This window comes from Onychomys torridus, chromosome 7 (assembly GCF_903995425.1).
Source record: "Onychomys torridus chromosome 7, mOncTor1.1, whole genome shotgun sequence".
Taxonomy (NCBI): Eukaryota; Metazoa; Chordata; class Mammalia; order Rodentia; family Cricetidae; genus Onychomys; species Onychomys torridus.
Window position 1 is genome coordinate 103,780,157 of NC_050449.1, and position 20,273 is coordinate 103,800,429.

At 42.8% G+C, this 20,273-nt stretch overlaps 1 protein-coding gene across 1 annotated transcript in view; it reads left to right on the forward strand.

The window, feature by feature from the left end:
• The first annotated feature begins 1,916 nt into the window (after positions 1–1,916).
• Trank1 (tetratricopeptide repeat and ankyrin repeat containing 1) overlaps positions 1,917–20,273 on the forward strand; it is an 82,467-nt gene continuing 64,110 nt past the window's right edge. Inside the window, exon 1 of the mRNA XM_036194107.1 lies at positions 1,917–2,390. Within this exon, the coding sequence (XP_036050000.1) occupies positions 1,981–2,390 (410 nt within the window). The 5' untranslated portion in view covers positions 1,917–1,980. The remainder of the gene's footprint in view (positions 2,391–20,273) is intronic.

Here is a 20,273-nt window from a genome sequence, read left to right on the forward strand (position 1 = left end):
GTGAATCTGTGGCAACTCATCTATACTTTTCAACATTAATTTAGAATATAATTCTACTTTTTAAGACAGTTTGTAGCTGAGCGTGGATGGTACGCACCCTCAATCCCAGCACTCACGAGGCGGAGGCAGGAGGGTCTCTGTGAGTTCAAGGCCAACCTGGTCTACAAAGTGAGTTCTAGGCTAGCCAAGGCTATACAGTGAGACCATGTCTTGAAACAAGCAAACAAATAAACTAGAGAAGAAAAATAACAAAAATGTCTGCCAGGACAATGGTGATTTGAAAATGAAGGTACAAAGTCACAGGTGCAATTCTGGAAGTCCAATATCTGAATGATAGGGCCGTCCAAGAAGAGAAAATATTGAAAATGGAAAAGAAATAATCAACAAGTTAATTCAGGAGCTTGAATGCTAAGAACGAAATAATACCCCCAGTAGCCAGTGGTATGGACAAATGAGCCCACACCTCTGCAATGCCAAAACACTGAAGAGAAAAAGAAACAATAAACGAGGTCAATAATAGAATGCTTTCAGCATTTGCAATAATTCCGGAAGCTAGAAGTCACTGGAGTCAAATGATTTTATACCCAGACAAACTAGAATACCAAGGATGAAGGTTTTTTGATAAGCACTCTCAAAATATTTACCAGATAGGGTTAGCATATAAAACTGGGAAGAAAATCCCAACAAGTGGTAATCAAGCACATTTACAGACTTGAGTACCACAGTTAAATAAGCTTCAACTAAAAGACTTAAAGGTGACTGCTTCAGGGGTGAGTTGGGTAGGAACATACATTTTTATCTCACTTTGATAAAAATTTAAAAAAATGTGATGTGTTTGAAGGGTGTAACAAAAGATACTAGAGGAGAAAGTGTGACCGGAGTCAGAGAAGCTATGGAAATGGATGCAGAAGCACAGGGGCGCATTTTAACCTTGTACTGGCTCTGCAATCTCTTACTCTGATGTAGGAAACCCACTGGGCTGTTTGGAGATGGAGAGTATAAGGCTGAATAAAAGGTGTGTGTGTGTGTGTGTGTGTGTGTGTGTGTGTGTGTGTGTGTGTGTACCAAAACAAGTTAGAGCTAGGAAGGATACATACAGCCTCTTTAAAATGAAAGGACTAGCAATATCTGGAAACAGCAAGCTTCTTAAAAATTTTACTTCATGCTGTAATCCCCGGGCTGACAACTGGACTCTGGAGATACACCCCCATACCAATTAAACTGGAATAAAAGGCAGGCACCAGTATTTTAAAAATGCCACGGAATTTGGGAATTACTGGAGTGCAGTGTTTGTGTAAGGGATGTGCCTGGGACCATAGGCTGAAAATGAGGAGTCCAGTGGCCCAGCTATAGGCGACGGGATGCCACCCAAGGAGTATAAGGAGGGAAGGAATGATGCCACAGTTTGGGGGCGTTGAACTGGGAGAAGACTCGAAGGAGGCGGCAAGTTAGGACTGATTGGTTCCGACCCCTTCTTGACGTGTGCTGGGAAGGGCCGAGGTGTTCCGGGCCCCTCCGCCTCCCCGGCTCCTGTCTTCCGCCCCTCGAGGCGCCCCGGGCGCTGGCCCAGGAGACCCATGAGCCACCAGGAGGCAGCGTGCCGCAGCCGCGCCCTCTGATTGGGCCGGGGGCCCCCTAGAGGGTGGGAACGTGCCGCGGGTCCCCTCAGTCTCCCGGACCACCCGGTGGGGGGCGAGTGCGCATCCTGGTTCCCGAGAGCTTCGGAGCCGCCTCACCGCGCCGCCACGACTGACCTCGCGGCCCTCCTGCCAGGCGCCTGGACGGCTCCCGCCCGCGTGACAGGAACTCGACATGACCGAGGCGACGAGCGTCGCGCAGCTCGGGGCTTCGCTGCCCCGTCCGCTCCCGACCTCCGGGGACGGCGCGGGCGCGTCGGGCGCGCGGTGAGTGCGACGTCGGCGTCTGAGGGGACGACGCGGGAGGCCCGAGGGAAGCGCGCCGCCGTGTGCGTGCGGAGCGATGGCTTCCATGACCGCGGGCCGCCGCTGGCCTCCGAGGAGACGCAGCTCGCGACGGGGCCCCACGCCGCGGCCCCGCACTTCTGGCCCGAAGCTCACGACCCCGGAGGCCGGGCCTCCACGCCGCGGACCTCTCCCGCGCGCTGGTGCGGGACGAGACACGCTCCTCGGAGCAAAGGCGACACCATCCCCTCCCGCCGCGCGGCGACACGTGACGGCTCTCGGGCCCCCGCAGCCGCGTGGGAGCGCGGACTCGGCCTTCGCTGCGCTCCCCCAGCCGGTCCCGCACGAACCGCGGGAAGCAGCCTCCCGCCTGGCCCCGGGCCCGGAACGCGGGGCCTCCGTGTCACCTGCGCGCGTCCCGAGGCGGCGGCGACGACCCCCGGCCATGTGGGACCCGCGCATGGCGAGGTGCGTAGCTGCTGTGTGTGTGGGGGCGTCTGGGGCTTTGCGGGGCCGTAAGTCCCTGAGGGCCCCCGGGGGGTCCCCCGCCCCCGGACCGCGGCCTGGCGCGGGGAGGGCGCGCGAGCGCGCGGCGACACGGCCCGGGGTGGTGCGGCCCAGCGGAGCTTTCCCTGCGGGGACCCCCTGGGGGCCTCGGTGCCACACTGCGGGCGGACGCGCCTCGCGCTCCGGCCGGGCTCGAGGTGCGCGGAGCCGCCCGGGGATGGCAGCGCGGGATCGGCGGGGAGCGCGGGGTGCGGGCTGCCCCCTGACGGGGAGGAGGCCTCCGTCCTCCATCCCTGCGGCCTCCGCGGCCCACCCGAGTCGCGGGCCGGTTTGCGCAGAAGCGCGGGCTCAGCCTGCTGCTCGGCCAGGCTTGGCCTGGCTCGTCCTCGGCCTCTGGCCGCACTCTTGCCCTCGGGGGCTCTGCGCACTTGGATCCCGCCCGCAGCCGTGGACTCCCTGGCCGGCTGCCTCTGCTCCCTGCTGGGGGCGTTGCCCGGAGGCAGGCAAGCTCAGGTGCTGCTGCTTACAGACAGTTCTTAGGGAGATGTGCAACTTGAAAAACAGTAAATAGAGAAATTTAAGAAGGGAGAGAGGGCTGTGAGATCTGCAGGCTGGGACCTGCTTCAGCTCAGTTGTCACTGTCCCGATCACTGCTTCTTTAGCTGGAGAGGGTGAGCAGAAGAGGCCAGGCGCCCCGCAGGCCAGTATTTATCTCCAGCTGCCTAGTGTTGAGCTTTTCCCGTGCCAGGCATCGTTTTGATTCTGAGGAAAGGCTATTACCCAGTTGGCACGGTCTTTTGTTGAACAGCCTGTTTGGTGCTTTCTAGAAAGTACCTTGTGGAGGGATCAGAAATTTGTTTTAATTGTTTTTCTATCAGGCCTGTTTTTTGTTTTTTGTTTTTTGTTTTTTTTAAGACAGATCTACTGTTTTGTAGGATGAATTCCTTTTTTTGTGTCTTTTAAAAAATTGTTAAAAATTCTGCACAAAATAATGAGCTTCATGATGACATGAATATTACTACTGTACTCTACCCATACTTGGCTCCCCTTTGATTGTCTCTGCTCCCCTCAAATTGCCCCCTTGCTTCACATCATTCATATATATATATATATATATATATATATATATATATATATATTATATATATATTCTCCATATGAGGAAATATACAAGCCTTGTCTTTTTTTACATTTAACATAGAATAGTTTATTATTCCAGTATTTCATGAATTTTTTAGTGTACACAGTGGGTTTAAGAGTTTTCATACATATGTCATTGTGTTTTGCTTATATTAACTTCCCACCAGTCACCCTCCACTTGCTAAAATAGTCCCTTTCTGCCTTCTCTCTCTCTCTCTCTCTCTCTCTCACTCTCTCTCTCTCTCTCTCTCTCTCTGTGTGTGTGTGTGTGTGTGTGTGTGTGTGTGTGTTTTAAATTTAGGTTGTACATGTGAGAGAAAACAAGATTTGCCTTTCTGAGTCTGGCTAATTTTGTTTTACTTGATGATTCCAAGTTCCATTCGTTTTCATGCCAATGACGTCGTTTGATTCTGCATGGATGAGTAAAACTCAATGGTGTATGTGTACCATTTTCTTTATCCACATCTCTTGATGAGTGTCTAGGCTGGTTCTGTTATCTTGGACATGTGAACACTGCAGAAATAAACATGAATGTGCAAGTATCCGTGATTTGCTGACTTCAGTTCCTCCAGGTAGATACCGTTGAGTCGTTTGAGAAGCTTCCATGCAGATTTCTGCAATGGCTGCACACTACCTACCAGTTTACGCCGACACCAGTGTATTAAGGGTTCCTCTAACCCCACTCACATCCTTACCAGTTTTTGCTGTCAAGAATTTTCCTGATGATACACATCCTGACTGGAGTGAAATGGAATAGCAATGTAGTTTTAACTTGCATTTTCCTCAAGGTTAAGAATGTTGAATGCATTCAATATATTTATTGGCCCCTTCTGTAGTTCTTCTGGAACTCCGGTTTCAGGGCTTCTGATGCCCTCTTCTGGCCGGCCTCCGTGGGCACTGGTCATGCAGGCAGTGCACAGGCATGTATGTATGTATGAGACAAAACACTGATACACAAAAAATGAAAATAACTAAGTTTTTAATTTTGGAGTTCTTTACTGATTTCTAGATATCCATTCCTTATCAGATTTGTGTAGTTGATGATTTCCTCCCGGTTTTTTTTTTCACTCTGCTGTTTCCTTTGCTGTGCAGATGCATTTTAATTTCATGTAGTCCTACTTGTCAATTAATGCAGTTATTCCCTCAGTTACTGGAGCTCTTTTCAGAAAGTTCTTGCCTTTCAGAGTGTCAAGGCTTGTATTAACCTGTTAGTGATCTAGTTTCATGTGTCTACATGTGAATATAGTTTTCCCAGCACCATCTGTGGAACCTTTGTTTCCATGTACATTTTGACATGTACATTGCCAAAATTAGGTGGCTGTAACTGTGTATGTTGATTCATGGGCCCCCTATTCTAATCAGTTGGTCTGTTTTTGTTACATTGGCTCTGTATTATAATTTGAGCTCAGGTATTATGATAATACTTAATCACTGTGTTCATTCTTCTAATGATTCCTCTGGCTATCCAGGGTCTTTTGTGCTTCTATATAAGCCTTTGAAATTTTTAAAAGTTTTGTAAAGTATGTTGGGACTTTGATGGGGATTGCACTGACTCTAGATCGCTTTCAGTGATACAGCAACACTCCTCTTCTGTGATCATGGGCGACCTTTCCGTCTTCTAGTATTTTCCTCAGTGTTTCAAAATTCTCATTCTAAAGGTCTTTTACCTCCAGGGTTAGGTTTATTTACAGGTATTTTATTTTTTATTCTTTGAAGCATTGTGAATGGGTTCCCCCTTTCTGGTATCTTTGTGGGTTCACTATTGTTACGTAGAAAAGCTACTGAATTTTTTTTCTTTTTTCTTTTTTTGGTTTTTCGAGACAGGGTTTCTCTGTAGCTTTGGAGCCTGTCCTGGACTAGCTCTGTAGTCCAGGCTGGCCTCGAACTCACAGAGATCCACCTGCCTCTGCCTCTGAGTGCTGGGATTACAGGCATGCACCACCACCGCCCAGTGCTACTGAATTTTGAATGTTGGTTTTGTGTCCTACTTTGCTGAATTTATTAGGCATCAGTTTTTCAGGTATAAGATGATGTTGTTTATAAACAGGAATATTATGATTCTTCCTTTCCCATTTGTAACTTTTTCTTTCTTTTTATTCATGCCACTCTAGTTAAGACTTTGAGTACTATGTTGAATGAGAGCAGAAAGAATGAACATCCCTTTCTCATTCTAGATTTTAGAGAAATTGTTCTCAACCTCCCCTCACTTAGTATAACGTTATAATAACTTTTAATATATGTTCTGCCTATTCTTATTTCCTTAGGGCTTTCTATCATAAATGGATATTGAACTTTATCTGAATTGTTTCCTGCATTGGGTGAGACCATTGTATGATTTCTGCTCTTAGGTTTATTTATGTGCTGTATTATACTAACTGGTTTTTGTATGTTGAACCATCCTTGCATTTCTGGGATGAAACCAACACTGTCATTTTCTTAAAAGTTTTGATCCAGTTTGCAAACATTTTATTGAGAAAGTATGCATCTATGTTTGTCACAAATTTGGTCCATAGTTTTCTTTGTGTCTTAATCTAGTTTTGGAATTCAAATAATTCCAGCTTCATAGAATGAGTTTGGGAGAGTTCCTTCCCTTCCCATTTTATGGAGCAGTTTGAGGAGCATTGGTGTATTAGCCTTTTAAAGGTTTATGAAAATTCAGTAGTAAATATGTCCAGTCTTGTATTTTTCTTTGTTGGGGGACTCTTTATTAGTTTTTGAATCTCACTGATTGCTATAGATATTTTACAGTTGCTTATATTCTCTTGTTTTTTATCTTGATAAGTCATCTGTCTACCCCCAGGAATTTATCCATTTCGTCTAGATTTTCAAGTCTTTTGGAGTTGAAAAATTTAAAGCCTGTCTTCACGATCCTTTGGATTTCATTGGTATCTCCTACAATATGTCCCTTTTCATCTCTAATTTTATTATTTTGATTTCTCATCTCTCTTATGTCTGTTGGTATTGTCTCATGAAATTGGAAGACCAGTGTTTGGGATGCACTCTAGTCACAATTATCTTGTCATCTTGATGAATTGTTTCCTCTTTATGCCTTCTTTATCGAATTTTGTCTCACAGTCTACTTGATTTGATATCAGAATATTCACACTAGCTTGTTTGTGGCTTCTAGTGACTTGGTATATTAAATGTGCTGTGAGTTCTTGGACATTGTGGTCATGCTTATGTATTTTTTCCTTCTCTTTCTGTCTGAATACTGCATTACCCAGACCTTGTCTTCCATCCCTGACATTCTTCCATCTGTCTCCAATAGTCTGTTGGTGACTCTTTCTACCTAAAACAAAATTGGCTTAAATTTAATTTCTACCATCTCCCTTTTTTAGACTTAGTTTTATTTATTTTGATCTTATGTCTATGACTGTTTTTTTCTGCATGTATGTATCATATGTGTGCCTGATGCTGACGAAGGTCAGAAGAGGACATCAGATCCCCTTGAATTGGTGTTATGGATGGTTATGTTCCACTGTGTAGGTGCTGGGAATAGAACTTGGGCCCTCTGCAAGAACAGCAAGTGCTCCTAACCACTGAGCCATATCTAGACACACATTTTTAATATTTCTATTTTTTCCTCAAAAATCTCAATTACACGGCTAGATTCTCCATGCTTGTTGCTTTCTCTCCCATGGTACTGATTTCCTCAAGTATGAATTGGGCCTGTCCTGTAGGTAGAACTGCCAGTCTTGTGGCATCAGTGTTGTGCGACTCCTTTTCAGATAAACCCTTTGTGCCTGTCTTCTGTAGGGCACCCTACAGGGCTGGAGCCCTGTGAGGCCTGTCTCCTTCTGCTGTGTTGCTCTCTGTGTATCTCCACTACTCAGATGTCTTATCTCCACCTTTGTGATTTCCGATGGTTTTCTACCATCTTTGGAGTATGATACTTTCTGTATTAACCCAGATTCTAATGTACCATGCCATGTGAGTCAGTTTCTAATCTTCCACCTTTTCCTTAGGTTTTCAGGTTGGGTTCTTGAGTCTAAGTATATTTTGTAGGGGTTTAAATCCTCTAGAAGATGTAAGGATGGGGGTGAATGTATATGACATGCTCACTCAGAACTGGATCTCACTACCACAGGCCTATGGGATTCTGTCTATTTTTTTAAACCAAGGCCCACTGCACAGAGCCATTTCCACAAACCTACATGCTTAGATGAGCCTGAAATAGAACTAAGAACTTCAGTACAGTAATTTTTTACAATGATACTTAATACTTGACTTTTTAGATTTTTCAAGTGTATTTGACCTTTTTCAAAAGCTAGTCATAAATTCACTAACAGGATCACAGTCATTTTATAATAAAGGCATTGATAAGTAGTTTTGGGTGCATCTGGATTAAACACCTGTTCTCTTAACTTCTCAACCCACAACAAACAGGCTTTGTTGCTGTGGAATTCTTAAACTTCTTTTTGCTGGTTGCTCCTCATTTCCTGTGGTTACTACTAAAGACTATATCTATGGTCTGTGCTCTCTTGTTATTTTATCTTTGCTCCTTGGGATGAAATTCCTCTTCTCTGTGAAAATAGAGCCTGCGGGTGTTCTATTTGAGGGCAGTAGAGAGACGCTGAGGACACTTAAGAACTGAAGTGGAGCTTGAAGGTTGGCTTCTGGCACTGGTTATTATTTTTTCTCTTTTCCCAATATTTATTTGATAATTTTGAAATGTGCATTTGAACATAATTTTCTAATACAATGCTGTACTATGTGTAATGGGCTATATCATACATAAAACTTATTTTTGTAGCATATATGTCTATATGCACTTTTATACTATATATGTTTAAATTATTTTTAGTTTTTCTACTGGCCATTGTTTTTAGTAACAGTGAGGAACAAGATTCCCTTTGCTTTTTCAGATGGGGAAATGGAGCTGAAAAGCCAGTGCTTTAGCCTCAGAAAGACTACTTTTCCAACAGGTTTCCTTAAGAGTGCAGAATGTTATAAGAAATCTTTACATGCAAGAATGGCACACACACACACACACACACACACACACACACACACACACAGGAAAGATAGTACTTTTAAGTTACAACCAGAGATCAACAGTGGAGGCAGAGCTGGGAAAAGTGTTGGGAAAAAAAAAGAGCATTGCACTAGATAAACAGATACTTCTGTAATTGAGAAATGTCACTATGCTGAAACTAAGAATGGTGTTCTTTTGATGGTTACAGCATGTGACCATTTTCCTTGACCAGACATTTTTCTTGATCGACAAGTGTATGAAATGAATATGACCTTTTTTTTTGTTGTTGTTAAAAAATCTGGAAGGGTAAATGATCTTTACCTATGATATCCTGGGCCCAGTTTGCTTGAATTAGCTCCATCCTTTGCCTAGATGTTGCCTACTCTGCACTCACCATAGCCTGCTTAACTAAACTCCATGAACCTGGTAAGCTGGTGGGACTGTGTGTCTTCTGTGCTCAAGGCAATTCTGAGTTTATCAGTTTCAGCCTTTGAAGGTCAAGTACCATTTATGTAGACTCTTGATTTGCTCAGCACTGGGTCTTGTCCTTGAGGGCAGTACTGAAAGTGGGCAGGATTTCTAGCCTGAGAAACAAGTAGGATATCTGGGAGGAAATAAGACTAAGGATGCACAATACAGCAAACACAGAGGATTACCTGGCCATCTTGATTCACTGATAAGAATGTTTGGCAGCTTGTATATAATCAGGGGTGAGCAAGGGTAGATTCCTTATGGTCCAGGGTGCTTCCAGGGCCCTTTCCTTTGTAACTGGCGTATACCATTCATCACATAAACAAAAACCAGGAACAAATCTTTATACATAAAGGTATATATATGTTACATATAAAGGTGTATATATACATATATATGTATTTATATTATGCATAAAGGTATATATATACTATATATAAATATATGTATATTTATATAGATAGATAATGTGAGTATCTGTGTGGTACACATGTGCCATAGCATGTGAGTGATGGTCAGAGGATAACTCCCTGGAGTTAGTTCTCTCTTTCCACCATGTGGATGGGTCTTGAGGATTAAACTCAGGTGTCAGGCTTGGTGGCAAGTGTCTTTACCCATTGAGCCCATCTCACTGACCCCAGGAAGTGATTTTTAAACTTTGTTCAGAAAGCCAGCAGTCTGAGAAAACAGTGGGTCACCATCCCAAAGATTTGTCTTCCACCTCATCTTTAGCCAGATTATTGTGAGAAGGGAAACAAAGGCTTCCAGTCATGACAAAGTTTAGTCGTACCCCTCTGCTCGGGCCTTTGGCCATGTTTCTGTGGCCTCATTATCCTTTCTCTATATTGGGGGAGGATTTGTATGAATGACATCTAGATTGAAAGTTAATTCAGAACAAACCATTAGTAGGGTGCATGTGTGTGTGCTGAGCTACATGTGGTTTCTTTCCCACAGCATGTAGTGCAAACATGGTATTATAATACACTGTGAAGTGAGCCTGTAACTTTGGTCAGCCTTGGACCAGATCCTTCTCTGTCCATCAGGGCCCACCCTATGTGGGGGGCACACACAGTGCTAATTTAAGACTTAGCACACTGATCAGTACTAAGTATATCTTCTGAACTCTCTCTCTGATATATTATGTTTTCTTGTTTTAAACTTATGTTTGACTTTTTTTGTTTTGAGTCAGTTATGATCCTCGGAGATACCTGATGACTCTGGTTTGAGGGTATAAATTGATAAGCTTTGCTAATGGGGATAGAACACATTTCATGCTGGGTAGATCTTTGAGAATAGGTGAGTGGAGATGTGAGCAAGAACTCAGGTTGTAGCTCAGTCCTCCTAGGAAGAAAAATTGGAAGTTGGTTTTAAGCTGTATATAGATAGAGGAAGAGGAATTCAGGTAGGCAGGATGAGCGGTATCAGGAAGGAGAGAGGAAGATTCTAGATTCTAGGGCCAGCTGCTTATTAAGAGTATTAGTCAGCATATTATTAGTCAACGTGTTATTGATGTTTATACTAGAAACATCAATAATAATAGTTTATCCTATGTGTGTCTGTGGGAGTGTGGATGAACATACCGTGTAGCCTGGCCCATGCCCACTTTCTTGTTTGTCTTGAAATAGGTATGGATGCACATTTTTGTTTTTGTTTCTTTGGGTTGATTTTTTGAGGCTTTGCATTCAACTTTGAAGTTCTTCCTTTATGTTTTTCTAGTCATTGTCACTCTTTGTATTCCTTGTCTTGCTGAGGGATCATGAGCACAGATTTTGGTTTCAGACTTGAGCTTGTACCTTTCAAAGAGGCTTCCTTCCTATGTAAGCCTGTTTCCTGATCTGTCAAATTGGAATAACTATATGTCTCCTATATTGACCTTTTTTCATTCATATTTCCTGGAAAATGGCTGAGAATGGTTTAGCACAGGGTTGTTGGGTAGGAAGTATGCAGCACATTTTTCCTCTTGTTCTGCAGCTGCTTTGGATTACTCCCATAAAAGTAGTGAGCAGAAAAAATGCCAGCCTGGGGCACATTCAGAGGCTTTGTGGGCTGTAGCAGTTGGAGTCCAACCATCATTTATTAAGCCTTTTCTGTGATTCAGTGTTATATTTAGCAAGGTGGCGCATTCACTTCCTAAAGCAACAGGAATGAGTTACCACAAATGGAGGGACTGAATAGAAGCCTAACCTCTCACAGTTCGGGAACACTCTCCCATTGCTAGATCTCCTTCATGAAGACCGCTACTTTGATTAGTTTATTTTATTTTTAACTATGTATGTGTGTGTGTATGTGCACATTAGTGCAGTGCCTGTGGAAATCAGAAGAGTGTCAGATCCCTTGGAGCTGGACTTGAAGGCAGTTGGGAACTTCCCAATATGGGTGATGGGAAATGGACTCAGATCCTTTGGAAGAGCAGTAGGAACACTTAACCATGGATCAATCTCTCCAGCCCCATTTTATTATTTCTTAAATGTCCTTGTAGAGACACACACACACACACACACACACACACACACACACACACACAAAGTTCTCTCACTTGTTCTCCAAGTTGCCAAGTTGCTCTACAAATTGCCCTCCAATTTGCTTTATTCACTTTAATGGCATATTTTGACAGTTTCTACACTTTTTATAGATGTACCTCTTATTTTTAAATATCTTAGTATTGTTCTGCTCTAAGATGTCCCACACTTTACATAAATTTATGTTTAATTTTGCATTTGAATGGTTTTTGCTTTTACAGGGAACGATACAGTGAATAAAGCATATTTGGAGAACAAATTCCCAACAACTGAAAGCTATGCTCAAGGTTTGAACATTGAATGTTTCTGTTGACCGATGCTTTGTCTAGCCACCAGTGTAGGTGAGAATGACTGCCACACTCGCTGAGCTTGGTGCTGTCAGCGACTTCCTGGTCCCTTGATGGACTCATGTCTGTCACTTTCCTTAGGGCTTCCGCTTTTAGTGTCATTAGAGTCCCTTTCTCAAATATGAGGAAAGACTATCTAAATTGTTTTTTGTCTTCACTAAAATGGTTTTGAATTTTGGTAATTTAGGAACCTGTAAAATATAAAGTGGTTATGAAGATAAAGCTCCTTCCTCTACTCTTTTCCCTGTCTCTAGTAAGGATAAGTAATTTTACTTCTGATGGGTCCGTCGAGATATTGAAAGTATTTGAATTAATCAGTTAGTTAATACTGTGTTATGTGTATGTGTCCATGGAGCCTGGAGTGGACATTGGGTGTCTTCTTGTTCACTGTCTTGTTGAACCTGGTGCTCACTGTTCAGCTGGACTTTCTTTTTTTTTAAATTTATTTTATTAAATTTTCTATTCCTTTTACATACCAACCACAGATCTCCCTCTTATCCCTCTTCCCACATCCCCCAGCCTTCCCCCACAAAACCCACCTCCCATTTCCACCTCCTCCAAGGCAAGATCTCCCATGTGGAGTCAGCAGAGCCTGGTACATTCAGTTGAGGCAGGTCCAAGCCCCTCCTCTCTGCACCAAGACTGTGCAAGGTGTCTCACCATAGGCACTGGGCTCCAAAAAGCCAGCTCATGCACCAGGGATGGATCCTGTTCCCACTACCTGGGGGCCCCCTAAACAGTTCAAGCTTAACAACTGTCTCGCCTATCCAGAGGACCTAGACCAGTACCATGGGAGCTCCATAGCTATTGGTCCACAGTTCAGGCATTTCCCTAGTTTGGCCGGCCGTCTCTGTACATTTTCCCATCATGATCTCGGTGTCCCTTGCTCATAGAATCCCTTCTTTCTCTCTCATTGATTGGACTCCTGGATCTTGGCCTGGCACCCAGCCGTAGATATCTGCATCTGCTTCTATCAGTCACTGGATGAAGGCTCTGTGATGACAGTTAGGGTCTTCACCCATCTGATCCCCAGAGTAGGCCAGTTCAGGCACCCTCTTGACTATTGCCAGTAATCTAAGGTGGGGTAATCCTTGTGGATTCCTGGGAACTTCTGTTTATCCCTATCCCCATGATGTCTACATTTATCATGGTATCTTTTTCCTTGATCTCCTACTCTGTCCCTGTTCCAGCTCAAACCTCCTGGTCCCCTATGATCTCATCCCCTATCCCTTGTCCTCTATTACCCCACATCCCACCCCTAGTTTGCTCATGTGGATCTCATCTATTTCTTCTTTGCTGGGAGATCCATGCATCCCTCCTAGGGTCCTCCATGCTGGCTAGTCTCCCTGGAGCTGTGGGTTGCAGTCTGGTTATCCTTTGCTTTACATCTAGTATCCACTTATGAATGAGTACATACCATGTTTGTCCTTCTGAGTCTGGGTTACCTCACTCAGGATGATATTTTCTAGTTCCATCCATTTGCCTGCAGATTTCATGATGTCACTGTTTTTTACTGCTGAGTAAAACCCCATTGTGTAAATGTACCACATTTTCTTTATCCGCTCTTTGGTTGAGGGGCATCTAGGTTGTTTCCAGGTTCTGGCTATTGTAAGTAATTCAGCTGGACTTTCTAACCAGTGAGCTCCAGAGATCTGCCTGTCTCCAGTTCCCAATGCTAGGGTTTTGGACACTATTGCTGTTTCCAGCTCTTTTATGGAGGTGTTGGAATCTGAACTTAATTTGTCATGCTTGTGTTGCAAGCACTCTACTGACTGAGCCAGAATTAATGTATATATAAACAAATGCATATTTATATTCTTAGTTAACAATTGTCTACTTATTATTTGCTTTATCAGAAAATGGAGCATAATACACACAATATTCTGCACCTGCTTTCTTTAAATATATTTTGAAAATGATTCCATATCAGCACATAGAGATCATCTAAAGTATTTTTATAAAAAATATTGTATAGTATATTTTTTTTGTTAGGGTGCTCTGATGGCTAATGTTATTTGTCAACTTGATAGAATCTGGGAGATGGGAGATGGTCTTCTGGGCATGCCTGTGGTGGATTATCTTGTTGCTATAATTGAGGGTGGAAGACCTGTCCACTGTTGATGGCACTATTTCCCTAGGTGAGATCCTGGACTGTGTTAATGGAGAAAGGCAATTGAGCAGTATTCATCCCCATCTATTTCCTTATTGTGGTGCCATGTGACCAGTGTGATCAGCTGCCTCAAGTTCCTGGTGCCATGGGTTCCCTGCCATGATGGACTATATAATGTGAGCTGTGAGCTAAAAGAAACCAGTTTTCCTGTAGGTGGCTTTTGTCAGGGATTGCTCTTTAGTTTGTTAAACAAGCTTCTTTTTGGGTGTTGAGGTAGGTAGGTCCCAGATTGAAGCTGTCTGTATGCGTCATCTAGATATGAACAGATTTCTCCGTAGAACATGGAAGGTGATCTAAAATTTGTGCTTACATATTCTCAGTGCTTCACTGAAGATGGGACAACTGATGTAGTAAAAGGCACTGACTGAATGAGCTTAGGCAAATATGTACACCTGTGTGGTCTAGACAGCTTACTCAGTCACTTTGTCGGCAGGAACTATTTGTTCCTTGTGGCCATAGACCTAAACTTCCATGCTCTTTCTATCACCTAGGAGTCTATTTCTTTACTCTATTAAAACATTATAGGTGTGGGTATTGGTCTGTAGGCATGTCCATGTTTAGAGCCATGGAGTCCAAACAGGGCACCACCAGGTTTCCCTGGAACCTGGAGTTACAGATGGTTGTGAGATACCATGTGGGTGCTGGGAACTTAATGTGGGTCCTCTGCAAGAGCAGACAGTGCTCTTAACCACTGAGCCATCTCTTCAGCCACTAGGAACCTATTTCCTGTGATCCTTCATCTTCAAGGCCTTTTAGGCTTGAAGCTGCGGATTTTCCTTGTCCTCTGGTATCTCTACTACTGCAGCTACAGAGTTCCCTGCTTTTATAGATTTTGTGACTAGATAAGGCTCATCCACATATGCAGGGGAATATTCCCGTCTTAAGGTACACAAAAATAAATCTGTAAAGTTTCTTTGGCTGTGTGATGTATTCACAGGTGCTGGTCTGGTGACTGGGGTGTGGATAGCCTTGAAGCATCCATTATTTGACTTAGCACAGAGTATGAAGGGGAAATTTCTTTTCCAGGTTCTACCAAGTCATGAGTTATTCCTTTTAGTTTATTTAAAAGCTACCTTTGTCCTCAGGGAATAATTTGATGTCATATATTTATTTCTGGATATTCTGTGATGTTCCATTCACATGCTTATTATTTTACATGTTAGCACCACTTCAAAAAATGTAGGTAAGTTTCTACAAATACATTAAAAATGCTAAAGAATATTTTACCTTAATATTTCTCTTATTAAAAATACCTTGGCTACTCTGACTTGTTTAATCTCTTAGATGAACTTGAGATATATTTCATTAATTTCTTTATACATCTTTGTAAAAGTTAAAAGATCAAATAGGGGCTGGTGAGATGACTCAGCAGGTAAGGGCAGTGTCAGGCTCCTGACCTGACTGTGATCCTTGGAAGCACATGCTGAAAGGAGAGAAGCAACTCTTGCAAGTTGTTCTCTGACTTCCATGCATGTGCCAAAGCACAGCCCCCATAGATAAATAAATGTAATTAAATTTTAAATCAAATTTTGTTGAAGTATAATCATTAATAAAGGAAGATCTGACATTTTATAGTCATGAATTTCCCCAGACAGAAATGCAGGGTATTTGTAAAAGCTGAGACTGTGATAGGTGAGTAAAATTTATTTTACTTTTCCTATAAATCAGTCTTGCAAACTTACGGGTGTTCATAGATATTTAATAAAGATTCTCTTTAAAATTTCCTATAGGAATTATATGTTTACTAAATTTAGTATATTGTTATTCTAGTTTTCTTTCAAAATCTCTTTCCTCAGGTTGGACAGATACAAGTTATTTTAGTCCTGTGTTAATTTCAGCTTGTAAATGCCAAGTCATACAGCAGTGTCAAGTTAATTAACCTCCCTAGGAGTCCTGCTTTTGCTTTTCTCACAGGGTGAGCTGTTCCATTTGTAATCTGAAATTTAATGAAAAACATATTTTGAAGTACTGCTTAGCCAAGGAACAAGAGTGAGTCAGTCTGAGGTGAGTCAAGTCCTAGTCTGAGTGTCAGGGGACATTTATGATCTAAAAATTGATTGTATTGAAAATCTGCACAGCAACAAGCTAAGTCTGGAACAAACCAGTAAAATGTAAGGCTTTTTCCAATCCTGCTCTCAAATAACAAACAAACCAACCAACAAGCAAACCAATTGTCCGATGAAATCATGTCAGGAAATTTTGGATCGCACTTTGGTTTTGCTAGTCATTGCTTATCTTTGGATCTAGGTAGAAAAGACACTTAGTAGTTTGGAGAAGCAACACATTTCTAGTTGCCATGCTCTGGGTACAGAGAGGGCATGCTCTAGGAGATGTGGGTTAAGTTTGCTTAGCACAACCTATGACCCCCACTTTTTAGTCCAAACTGTGCTTCAAGGAGTTCTTCCAAGAGAACTTAGCCCATGATCACAGGTACTACTTGTTCTACATTAAGGGATGGTCAGAATGGAAAGAAGCATGATGCTCAAGATGGCAACAGGATTGTTTAGAGAGCACAGAAATATCCAGCCCTGGATGTTCATACATTGGTTGTATAGGGGGTGGAGACAAATTTTCCACTTAGTAAAACAATATTTTGATATTTCACCTGGGTGACAGTTCTACCCAGAACTGCACTCCCCAGTAGGACTTTTTGCTATGGTGGAAATAGTTTAGAACCACTCTTTTAAAGGAACAGTAGTAGCTACTAGCCATGTAGCCATGGAACATTTGAGATGTGGTTCAAGTGATTGGAGAATGGGAACTTTATGCTGGAGAGATGGCCCGGCTATTAAGAGTGCTTGTTGCTCTAACAGAGGACCTGGGTTGGATTCCTGGTACCCACACCACAGCTCATATCCACCTATAATTCCAGTTCCAGGGAATCTGATACATTTTTCTGGTCTTGGTCACCAGGTTCGTATGTGTATGCAGTCAAACACTCATCACATATAAAAATACATATTAAAGATAGTGGGTGCTTTAATTACATTTTATCTAATTTGAAGTGTTAGTATCTATATTTGGCTAGTGGTACCATATTGGAAAAGCTGTTCGTAGAACAGCATAGTAGCTAGATAGAATGGCAGTAGCCAGAGGAAAGCTACTGTGCTGTTAACTCTTAAGAAATAGGTAGGCAATAAGGACTCTGGCTCATTTGGAGACACCTTGCTGTTGGAAACCCTCTGTCAATCTTCTTTTTGAATAGCTACCACTATAAGGCCTGATGCTGGCCTCTTCCTTCCTTCTACTCCCATCTCTCACCAGGGGACTCAGGAGGTCTACTTGAGGGCTTGGGAAAAGTTTTACTCACTTATAAGCATTGAGTGGTGACAGGAGCCAGGTAGCTCTTCTCGTCCCCCTCTTCTTGTCTTTAGGATAATGCCTAGAGTTTCTTCATCCTCAAAAGGACAAGCCTGATGGTGTCACAGAAAGATGAGGAGGTGTGCTCTTCCTGTCGAGCTTCTGTTTTTGTAGAAAATCACCCCTCTTGGTTCAAACACTGTCATAATGTTCTGGGAACCAAAAGCATTCCTAACTGGTGCACACTCATAAATATAAGTCCAGAACTTCTAGATTCCTCAGATTAATGTCTCCCACCAACTGTCCTGTGATTCTCTGGGCTCTGTCCTCTTCCTTCAAGGTTTGGCTTTCTGCTTAGTGCAGAAGGACATTTAGGGTCACACACCTACACATCTCAAGGTACTTAGGTTCATAGCCTCTTTCCATATTGCCCGAAGTAGCAGATAGCTCCTCTCTGGAAACTTAGAAAAGTGATTTTTAAAAAAGATCCTGCTGTCTCTGTGAGTTCGAGGCCAGCCTGGGCTACCGAGTGAGTTCCAGGAAAGGCACAAAGCTACACAGAGAAACCCTGTCTCGAAAAAAACAAAACAAAACAAAACAAAACAAAGATCCTGCTGCCGAGCTGGGAAGATGACCTAGTGAAGTGGTTCTCAACCTATGGGTCGCAACTCCTGCACCAACTGACTGTTTCACAGGAGTTGCGTATCAGATATCCTGCATACCAGATATTTATATTATGATACGTAACAGTAGCAAAATTACAGTTATGAAGTAGCAATAATTTTATGATTGGGGGTCACTACAACATGAGGAGTTGTGTTAAAGGGTCACAGAATTAGGAAGATTGAGAGGTTGTGAACTATTGCCTTAGGAGATGCAAAACTTGTATTTGGAAGGTTTCTCTGATCCTGCCCGGCCTGCCCCTTCCGCCCCGCCCCAGCCCCAGCAGTTCAGACAAATCCTTCTCACCTGCAGTCCCACAGCTACTTGGACCCAAGTAAACACATGGAGGCTTATATTATTTACAAACTGTATGGTCTGTGGCAGGATTCTTGCTAGCTACCTCTTACAACTTAACCCATTTCTATTTGTCTCTAAGTTGCCATGTAGCCGTGGCTTACCGGTACTTTCATATCTTGCTTCTTCTGGCAGTGCTGACTCTCCTCATTCTGCCTTTCCTCTTCCCAGCATTCTCCTAGTCTGCTCACCCCGCTGTGCTTCTGCCTGGCTACTGGCCAGTCATCGTTTTATTAAACTAGTGTGCAAGAGCTTTATCCCACAGCCAATGCTTGCAGTGCAGGCATTAGACCTGGGGCCCATCCCCAGAACCTATGTAAAAAATCCAGACCCAGTGCTGCATGCTTGTAATCCTAGCCCTAAAGAGGCAGAGATGGATGGATCCATGCAGCTAGCTGGCCAGCCAGTCCAGCTAAATTTGTAAGACCCAGGCCACTAAGAGATCATGTCTTAAAAAAACAAACAAACAAACAAACAACAAAACCAAGGTGGACTGTAGCAGAAATCTAAGGAACAACACCCATGATTTCCCTTGAAACACACATGCATGGATACCCACTCCTGTGCATATGGACATGCATACCATCCCACAAGAAAAAAATAGCCCCTACTGTCTGGGAGTCCTTCAAAAAGTATCTCTTTAGTCCTTCAGAAAAATCTACAGTCAGTACTGAACCAGTCTGGCAGGGAGATACAGTTTGCTCATCAAACCCTTGGAAACTAGAGTTGAGCCAGCTTCTCTTAATGCCAAGGGAATTGGCACTGGAAGTAGATAACAGAAGCACAATTGGGCTCAGTTAAGCAGGAATAGCTACTTTAAAGGGCATGAGAATGGCTCATTTCATCCAAATGGAGATGTCAGCTTCCCAAATTCCAAACATCGTTGTTGTTAAGAGTCAACTGTCACATTTCTGCCATAAAAGTTTAATCTATTTTTAGTTTTTAATTACAAAACCGTACACTGGCACCATGTTATCTAACAAAATATAATCTAATGAGATCTCCTAAGCCACTTACTAGTAATAGGTGTTTTTAGAAAATTTATTTCCTGAGCTGCTTAGGACTTGTATGAATGACAGGTGTCAAGTTCCTGTCCAGACCCCACTTCTCTCTCAGCTGTCTAGTAGTGATACTGTTTGCTGACAAATTAATTAACACAGGTCTGATAGACTGTTAGCTAGTAACTATTTATTAAAAACAACACAACCAAAGGCATGTTATTATTTAAAAATCTAACAACAGCAACACAAACCCAACATGGCCTTATGATTGGGTTAGTTAGGAACTTCAAAAGGTGAGATTCATATAGCCAATATACTCAGGAAAAGACTCACAGTATCAATCACTAGGAAAATACTGTTTAAAACCACAAGATACCACCTTAGGTTAAGTTAAAAAGACTGATAACACCTAGCATCAAAAAAGCGTTGTTGATTTATGTTTCTAATATTCTCCTGTTGAGAGCATAGACTGAACTAACTTGAAAATAGGTAGTATTTACTGAAACTAAACAGTGCATTCTCCCCCATGACCCAGTGATTCTATTCCCTGGAATGCACTCACAAATACAGACTTATCTATTGAAAGACATGTACAAAAACAGTTAGAAAAACTTCATAATTATCTCATAATTGTTGATAGTATTATATGGTGATAATATACACTTACTAATAACACATCATATAATGTGCTCATTTTCTTGATCACTGTAGGTACATGTTGGGTGCTGTAAGCCTAGCATGTGATGCCTGCTACAGGATAGGTTTTAGCTGCTGTCATATCAGTGGGGCAGGACCCCAGCGTGGCTAGAAACAATTAGTGTCTTCCTGCCCTCTCTTTCCTGAGGTGTATGTCATTCAGTACTACCAGAGATGGGGAGGCTTGCTATCCTGTCAGCTTCTGGGT